At 43.4% G+C, this 9,337-nt stretch overlaps 1 protein-coding gene across 1 annotated transcript; it reads left to right on the forward strand.

Moving 5' to 3' along the window:
• Positions 1-490: 490 nt before the first annotated feature.
• LOC102471533 (olfactory receptor 6M1) lies at positions 491-1,432 on the forward strand. The gene has a single exon (XM_006163691.1). The coding sequence runs from the start codon at positions 491-493 to the stop codon at positions 1,430-1,432; it is 942 nt and encodes a 313-aa protein (XP_006163753.1).
• The last annotated feature ends 7,905 nt before the right edge of the window (positions 1,433-9,337 follow it).

Below are 9,337 nucleotides of genomic sequence, written 5' to 3' on the forward strand. Positions count from 1 at the left end.
TTTTCAGATTGCTAGAGGCCGGAGGTACTCACTAGAGAGAGATGTAGGGGGTGGCCACACTACAATCCCTTCTGCTTCATTTCTTCATCCTTTCAGGATTTGGGGTATGCATGTACAGGTACCATGTTTTTCAAGCCATTGGGGCTGGGATTCAGACTGAAGTAAGCCATATGGGAATCCGGCTCTCTTAACTATCAGTCAAAGGGCCAGCACAAGGAGGAATAAACTTTATAAGTAGGAGGAAGCTCAGAGTTTTTAAAATATGGTCTTATCCCTTCATTTTACTGAAAAAAGTGTATCTAAGTAGTATTTTGACTTTTCCAGGTGGCCTAACAGTGGTTTTCGATAGAGGACTATCTGCCATAACTCATCTCTCTCAATATAAGACCCTCTGCATCACACTTGTCCAACAAATATTCATAGAATTACCGAAGTAGTTTTCCTTTTCTTGCCTCTTCAGGGAAGCCCTGCCTACCATGTAGCAATGGACATGGGAAATTGGAGCACAGTGACTGAATTCACTCTCATTGCCTTTCCAGCTCTCCTGGAAATGCGAGTACTCCTCTTTTTGACTCTCTTACTGACTTACACATTGACAGCAACAGGAAATATCATCATCATCTCCCTAATATGGACTGATCACCGCCTGCAAACTCCAATGTACTTTTTCCTCAGTAATTTGTCCTTTCTGGATATTTTGTACACCACTGTCGTTACCCCAAAGCTGCTAGCCTGCCTCCTAGGAGAGAGGAAGACCATATCCTTTGCTGGCTGCATCACCCAAACATATTTCTACTTCTTTCTGGGGACAGTGGAGTTTATCCTCTTGGCGGTGATGTCCTTTGACCGTTATGTGGCCATTTGTAACCCCCTGCGCTATACCATCATCATGAACAGCAGAGCCTGCCTCCTGCTGGTCCTGAGCTGCTGGGTGGGCGCCTTCCTGTCTGTGTTAGTACCAACCATTGTAGTGACAAGGCTACCGTACTGTAGCAAAGAAATTAATCATTTCTTCTGCGACATTGCCCCTCTTCTACAGGTGGCCTGTGTAGACACTCACCTCATTGAGAAGATAAACTTTCTTCTCTCTGCTCTTGTCATCCTGAGTTCCCTGGCGTTCACTGCTGGGTCCTACACCTACATAATTTCTACCATATTGCGTATCCCTTCAGCCCAGGGGCGACAGAAAGCTTTTTCTACCTGCGCCTCTCACATCGCAGTTGTGTCCATTGCTTATGGGAGCAACATCTTCGTGTATGTGAGACCCAATCAGAACTATTCGCTGGATTTCGACAAGGTAGCTGCCGTCCTCATCACAGTAGTGACCCCACTTCTGAACCCTTTCATCTATAGCTTGAGGAATGAGAAGGTAAAAGAAGTGTTGAGGGGGACAATGGACAGAATCATGTCTGTGACTTTAAGGAAAACTTGACACTAGTGTTTAATGGGCACACACATTTCTTATCTTCCGCACATCTTCGTCCTGAGTGGATATAGTGTATCCTTACCTTAGTGTGCCAGAGACCCGACATGGCATCAGCAGGGTGAGTAACGACCATGCCCAAGTGAAAGAAAACTCCAATCCTGTCTGGAGAGGGGGTGCAGTCCACAAACTCCCTTGCATATTCATAGCTCACAATGATAAAAGGCACCTTACTGAGATTCAGAGGTCTCCAGTGCTGCTCCTAGCTAAGTCGGTTTATTTTCCAAGAACTTTGACCATGTCACAATTTATCTTTGCCTCTATGTCCTCAGCTGTAAGTAAAATAATAAACAATGGGGGTACCAACAAGTATCTCACTTGACTCCCCTATAGTCGACCCCAGTTCAAGCCCCCAACTTGGTGACTTAAAACTCATGCCAGGCGCATGTGCATGCATGCCCAAAATCCCAAGAGGAGAGTGGAGAAGAAGGGACTGTAGTATGGTCATCTCCCATGGGGGTTGATTTCTCACTTTCCGCCTCTCTGTCTCTGTCTCTCTTGTGATGTATTGGCCTATAGCAAAAATCTTTCAAAAAAATTTAAAAAGGAGACAAGGGCCTACTGGAAGCATGGTGGTTAAGAATCTGGATCCCACCTGGCTAACGGTTAAGTCTCAGACCCAGTGGCTTAGAAAACACACCAGGAATGTGTGCATGCATGCCCAAGCTCCTAAGAGGAGAATGGAGGAGAAGGAACTGTGGCATGGCCAAGGCCCCTGGGGATGGTTTCTCACTTTTCTTCTCTCTGTGTCTCTTTCTCTCACCAGCGAGTGCATATACCCTATGGCAAAACCTGCATATTTCTTAAAAGTACATAACATCTTTTAAAATTATACAGTATATAGTAGTATTAATATAATCTTAATTATTATTACTATCCTTCTTTGTATTATAGGTGCCTAGTTATATCTATTGATTTATGTATTAATATATCAAAGGATTAGATTAGTTATAGAAACTAAGTTTGTTTCTGTTTGTGGAAAAGTATTTTCTGAAATACCAGAGACAACTGCCAAAGTATCTTTTTAAAAATAATTATTTATTTAATTTTATTAATTATTATTATTATTTGTTTTTAACTTAATAAGAGAGAAAGTAAGAAAGCAAGCTGTCAGGTCCAGTACTTGAACCTCAGTCTGCCATGTGGGAGTCCAGCACCTTAACCACAACCCCACCTACTGGCCCCATAAAGTATCTTGTTTTTATGAGCCTTAGGCACTTTGCAATGAAATGAAGAATTTTTTTTAAGTTTATTTCTTCTATGATTGAGAAAGAGGGGGGGAAGGAAAAAAGAAAGACAGGACCTCTAAGAGAGTCTCGATACCACATCCTCTCCCAGAGTCAGCCAGGCCAGATCATGGTCGTGAGTGTGCTGCATGTTCAGGGAGGTACCAGGATATGAACCCAGAACCTTCTTTGTTTGAGAGGTTTTTCCCTTAGGGCACATGCACTTGCACAAGAGAGAGGGACAGAAACAGTGAAAGGGAAAGTGAAAAATCATTGCAGGGTATGGCCATGCCACAATCCCTTCCTTCCCCTCTTCCCCCTGGGATCTAGAACACACACACACACACACACACACACACACACACACACACACACACATGCCCAGCATGATTTTGAAGCCATTTGGTCCAGGACTCAAACCACGGTCAGCCATGTAGGAGTCCAGTGGTGTAACCACTACAGCATACCCTCTGCGAGTCCCAGGACTTTCTACATGAATCAACTCCACAGGGGCTGTGTTTGGTGCCACGCCACTGCCTGGCCCAGTAGCTGCACTGAAGCCGTGTTTGACCTTTTTTTCAGTCAGCTAAACTCTTTGTGATCTAAATCTTCTCTCTACATTTTTCTGGCTCTGAAAAATTTTTAGTTTAATTTTATCATTTTATTAGCATTGTATACACAATGATCATTTTTCCTCAGAACTCATTATTCAATAATGAGTAGAAGATGTACTGAGTACATTTATTAAATCAAGATTCTGGGAAAGCTACTCAATCTCTGTGTATCTTGGGCTCCTTACATATAAATAAATATCATAATAACTTCTGTTGTAGGATAAACCTGAGAGCACTAATATCAGTGCATGACATGTTTAGAAGTTCAGAAGCACTAAATAAGCATTAGCTATTCTTTTCAGGGTCCTGTGTAAAATTCTATGGGAGTGGAGCCAACAAATGGCATAGCTATTATGTCTCTGGACTCCCACATGGCCAACCATAGTTCAAGTCCCAGATCCAGTGGCTTGAAAATCACACTGGGTCCATGTGCATGCATGCCCAAGATCCCCGGAGGAGAATGGAGAAGTGATTGCAATGTGACCGTCCTCCCAGGGGATGATTTCTCACTTTCCCGCTCACCATTTCTTTCCCTCTTTCTCCCTGGCTAGTGCATGCACCCTAAAGCAAAAAAACTCTAAAAAAAAAAAAAAAAAAAATTCTGTGGGAGCTACAGGTGACACAAAGATAAGCAGGACATGATTTCCACTCCTAAGTAGTTCATTTTTAGTCTGAAAGAGAAGAATTACAGGAAAATGGTATGAATGATACATTCTAAAAATAAAGGAAGTAATACTTCTGATTTGAGCCACAATCAAGTAACAGAGATTTTATTTTATTTTTTGGTTTAAGCAACTAGAAAATTACAAAAATACATAAGACAGACATTTTCAGACAGTGCACAACAAGCAGTGCGAGATCATAACCACTGAGAGAAGGGAAACCAGCAAAGTGAGCCCTGCACCCCAAATGCAGTTTCCAGGCTGTAGCACAGAGGGAAACATTCAAATAGAGAATGACTGTTTCTTAAATGAAGAAAACAATTATTGGGAGGCCATGTTATCTTGAATTTGCAAGGAAAAGGACTAGAATCAGAGAGATATCCCTCTGGAGATAGGCAGAGGGGTAAGAATATAGATCTACACGTGCATGAAAAGAATTATGTGAAGACATGAAAACATCCAAAGCAGAGTCAAAACTCAGTAGACTAAATATTCTCAAAGTTCATTTAGGTATAAAAATAGTTTGTTTTTTTACCAACCATACTAGAAAGACCTCTTAAAGTGTAGGATATTAGGTAGAATAATGGGGATGAATTATCTCTAGAGTAAAGACAAATATAGCTTTTTATTAAAAAAAAAAAAGTGCCTAGGATAACCCAGTCTAACACATCTCAAAGAATAAAGCCAAATCTAAACTCAACAATTCAACATTTATACTATTTATACATTTATACATTTATACTAGCATCCAAACAAAAATGTCCAGGCAAATAAGGAAGCAAAATATTGCCATACATAACCAGGAGAAAAAAAGAAACAAACTTGGAAATGGAGCAAGGTGGTGGTACAGTCGTGACAAGACAGAACTCACAGGGAAAGGTCCTGGTTTGTGTCCTGGGACCTCACTGAGCACACCAGGCATGCACATGTGCCCATGATGCAAGCCAGCTGAGACCAGGGTGGATCACAGCATGAGGATAATACTGCGTCTTTCTCTGTCTTCCTCTCTCACTGAAAACATAAACTTTTTTAAAAACTGAAAATGATGAATTTTAGCAGGCAAATAATCTAAATAGCTATGTGCCCAAGAATGTAGAATCTAAAGTGATTTGAGATTATTTAAAGCATTAAAATGTAAAATGATTGAAAACATTTAGAAAATAAATACTCTCAGATGGTAGTCACCATCCTAATCGTCACCATAACCATCCTTGTCTTTCACTTTCATGAATTTAAACGTCCTTTTATTATTATTATTATTATTATTTTACTTTTTGACCAGAAGCATGATTCTTACAGAGAGCCAGCCATTACGACACAATATCTTCAGGATATTAGACAGAGAAGATGGTAGAAATTGCATTTCAGCTGAAATGCGCACAATCTATGAACAAAATGCCCATAAAAGACCGTTTCTGGGGACCAGCTGACAGCATAGCAGTTACCGTTGTTGGACTCCCACATGGCGACTGCAGTTTGAGTCCTGGACCTAGTGGCTTGAGAACTATGCTGGGTGCATGTGCATGCATACCCAAGATCCTGGGAGGACAGAGGAAAAGGGGTTGCAGTGTTGCCATCCCTTTTGGGGGGATGGATAATTTTTCACTTTCCCTCTCTGTCTCTGTCTCTCTCTGGCAAGTGCACATGCCCTAAGGCAAAAACCTGTTTTTTTTTTTGTTTGTTTGTTTGTTTGTTTGTTTTTTTAAAGCCAGTTTCTGTTCATTCTGCTATGCTTTTATTTGCATGCAGGGTTATTGTAGGAAGTGTGACCCAATTTCCTTATGACTCTGTGGAGGAAGTTAAAGTAAAATTCCAAAGTCACTGGACACGCCATAGGCTCTCACTCCTGTGCAGTTTCTGCCAAGGGCTTGTCATAATCTCCAAAAGATATCCCATGTGCACATAAGAACTGTCCCTGTCTGTGTTTGCACTTCACTCACTGACACGGTCTTCAAAGATGGTTTAGGACAAGGCTTCCTAATTGTCACTGCAGCCTGTCCTGTGAGAAGGTTGACATCCATGACAGAAGGACTGCCTCACCGTAATCCTGAGACAGGAGCACACTGACGTGCAGATACGCTGCCCTGCCTGCCAGTGTGCCTGCTGCAGGGGAGCTCTGAGCAGCACCCACAGCAGAGACTGAGACAATCCCAACTACCCTACTCCTCTACCTGGGCACAGTTGTAAAGTGGCTCATGCGCCATATCTTGGAGAGGTCTTTACTTACTTTGTACAGCCCTTCTATTTACCATTTTAGAAATGAACCCACATGGCTTGGTTAGAGAGCCCATATCTGAAACAGGTCTGTTATCCCCAGCCCTGTGCATCCCACAGATGTAAACTTTCTCCAAGTTCACATATAAGCTCAGTTTAGATCTATTTTCTCATATATTTTTGACTTTTGTATGTGTGTCAAGTATTTTTAACTTTTCTTTGAGACCCCAAACGCACACAGGCCAGAGAGAATTCAGGCAGCATCAGGCCAGTCGAGGGCGGGTTAGTTCAGGGGTTTGAATCCCACATGGCCAGCTGTGCAGTTCCAGTCATGGATGTGGTGGCTTGAAAAACATGATGGGCAAAAGCTCAAAAGGCAGGAAAGATAGAGGAGAAGGGATTGCAGCGTGACCATGCCCTGTGGGAGAGAGTGCTTTCTCACTTTCTCTGTCTCTCTCTATTGAGCACACATACTCTCTGGTAAATTTTTTAAAAAGAAAAAAAGAGAGAATTCAGGCAGCATCAGTAGATTCAGTAGAGCATAGATGAATAAGAGGGGTGCTCTGAAGAACCCTCCCAGCGGCAGCAGGAGGTGTGGAGGTTAAGGTGTCTGGAATCCGTATGATTGTGCTGTTTGAGTTCCAGACCTGATGGCCTAAAAACCATGCCAGGTAGGTGCATGCCAAAATCCTGAGATGAGAATGGAGAGGCGATTGTGGCATGACCATCCACCCTTGGTGGTGGTGGGGGGGTTGTTTTTCTCTCTCTCTCTTTGACTTCTCTCCAGTGAGTACATGCACCCTATAGCAAACAAATACAACAAAAACCTTAACATCTTTTCGAGCTTATGCAACCATTATTTGAATAAAATAAACATCTGGGGCAGTGTTATACATGCTTGGTACTACATACTACAGAGACAAAGGACTTCATTTGTTTACTTATTTATTTATTTATTTATTTTGCCCAGATAGGGACAGAGTGAGTGAGAGAGGAAACGAGAAAGCAAACAGCCAGATCTAACACTTAAACTGTGGGAGGCTGCGCACCAGCAAGTCTGCTGAGGTTATTTTTCATCAGTCTCTTACTATTGCCATCTTAGGCTCAGAGAGCAATTACAAAGGCCACAATTGGCTCCCCTTCAAAAACCTCACCTTTAAAACCATACTCTGATTGGCCACTTCCCATAGCAAATCGGTGAGCTTAGAATCCCTCAGACTTGCATATCCGGGCACCTCATGATTGGTCCACAAAGCAACCAATCATAACCCACCTTTTACTATCCTTCATTCAACCAATCACGGCCCACCAACGTGTATGTAACCACGATCCCTGGCCCATAATCGCCAGACGACCCTGAAGACCCTGAAGAGTTGTGACACCGTGCCGTCTCCGGACGACCCTGAGCTGTGACACTGCATTGTCTCTGGACGACCCTGAGCTGTGACGCTTCATCAGCTCCGGATGACATTGTGTTGTCGCTGTGCTGCCTACAATAAAGAGATGACCCTGAAGAGACACTGCGTCATCTCCATGCTGTGACAGTGCCCCTTTCGTCCCATCTCTCACTCCTTCCCTCAGGAAACCTGTTTGACTGTCCTGCGGGTCAGGACATTGAACCACAGTTGGCCATGTGGGAGTTCAGCATCCTTAATCACTGTGCCACCTGCCAGCCCCATCACGACATGTTTTTCTATGCGAAAATGTGTCATGACTTCCCCAATGACCCAATATACAGCTGGCATAGTAAGAGGAGTCTGGGACCTCCTACCGCTGAGGACAGGTGCCCTACCCGATTATAGTCCCCACATTAATGCTGTAGGGAATAGAGACAGAGTCCGTGTTTCAAGCCCGTGGCTCTGGGTACCAGGGCTACTTTGTTTCACTGAGGTCCTTTCCCTCGGGTCCCTTCTATACTGCCTTATGCCATCAGAATGGGATGGTACCAAGGACCAGTCTGCAGGTGTGAACTTAAACTACTTTCAGGCTTGGATGTACCTCCTCTAATCGCCAAGCATGTATTATATTATCCAACCCACCCCATCCAAGGAACACGCTGAGGCTGGGCTCCAAGGCCATCACAGAGAACATTCCCTTTCCTGTCTTTTTCTTCCAGGGACTCGTGGGAGAGACTGGTCACAAAATCGAGAATTTAGCATCTTGGATTCCAATCTGAACATTTTCACCTTATGAGGCAAAACTTACACTTCTGAGAGAAATGTATGGAGCACTCCTGAGCAATTGTGCTTTCATTGCTTCCAGACTGTGTCTGATGATAGGAATCTAGTGGTAAAGAACGACGCAGAGATAAAGTTTAAAGGAGTTGGCACTGGCAAAACTCAAGAACTTATGATGCAATTCATTTCCAACTTCCAGCCTAGAAGGGGCCTGGTTGGGAGCAGAGTCAGGCTCACAGAGTGGAGAGACTGAGATACCATTTAACAGAGAGTGATGTTTAATACATTGAAAAGCAGAAGTCTCCTAAATCTGGTGTGACAGTAGGTTATACATGTCCCAGGTCTCTCAGCATACACATGTATGCTCATGCCCATGAATATTAATAAGGCAGAGGTGACATAAACTAGCAGCTAGGGCTGGGTCCCGTGTCACATTGGTAGACTGTAATTGTGCACGCTCCTTCGCGTGTGAAAACATACTGCAGCTCCACAGAGCCAGAAAGGCCAGGGGCAGGAGGAGCACACAGCTGTCTCCTGCTTCTGGACCAAAACAGAGATGGACAGAAATAAGGGCAGCTGACAGGCAGCCCAGGCCGAGGCCAAACTGGGGCCAGTGAGAGAGAGAAAACCCTGACCCGAGATGGACTCCAGGAAACCTGGACGTGGCAAACTATGTTATAGTTCAGAAGTAGTCCTCGAATGAGAATCAGATGTCCTGATTTCTAACCACGGCTTACCCACAAACAGAACAGTATCTCCCTGCATATCAGTATACTCCTGTTTCCTCAGTTGCTTAGATTATAAAATAATGGGCAACAATTGTCAATACTAGAGACACTGGAGGATGGTGGGGAGTGGGGTAGGGTGGGAGGAAGGGAATCAAGGGGGGAAAAGAGGCAAGACATTTAAGGAACAAAACATGGAAAATTATCTGTTGATAACATATGATAATATCTTTGAC

This window comes from Tupaia chinensis, unplaced genomic scaffold, assembly GCF_000334495.1.
Source record: "Tupaia chinensis unplaced genomic scaffold, TupChi_1.0 Scaffold142833_1, whole genome shotgun sequence".
Taxonomy (NCBI): Eukaryota; Metazoa; Chordata; class Mammalia; order Scandentia; family Tupaiidae; genus Tupaia; species Tupaia belangeri.

Excerpts from the sequence above, each read along its gene's own strand:
- LOC102471533 (XM_006163691.1), top strand. The coding sequence starts at position 491 with ATGGGAAATTGGAGCACAGTGACTGAATTCACTCTCATTGCCTTTCCA.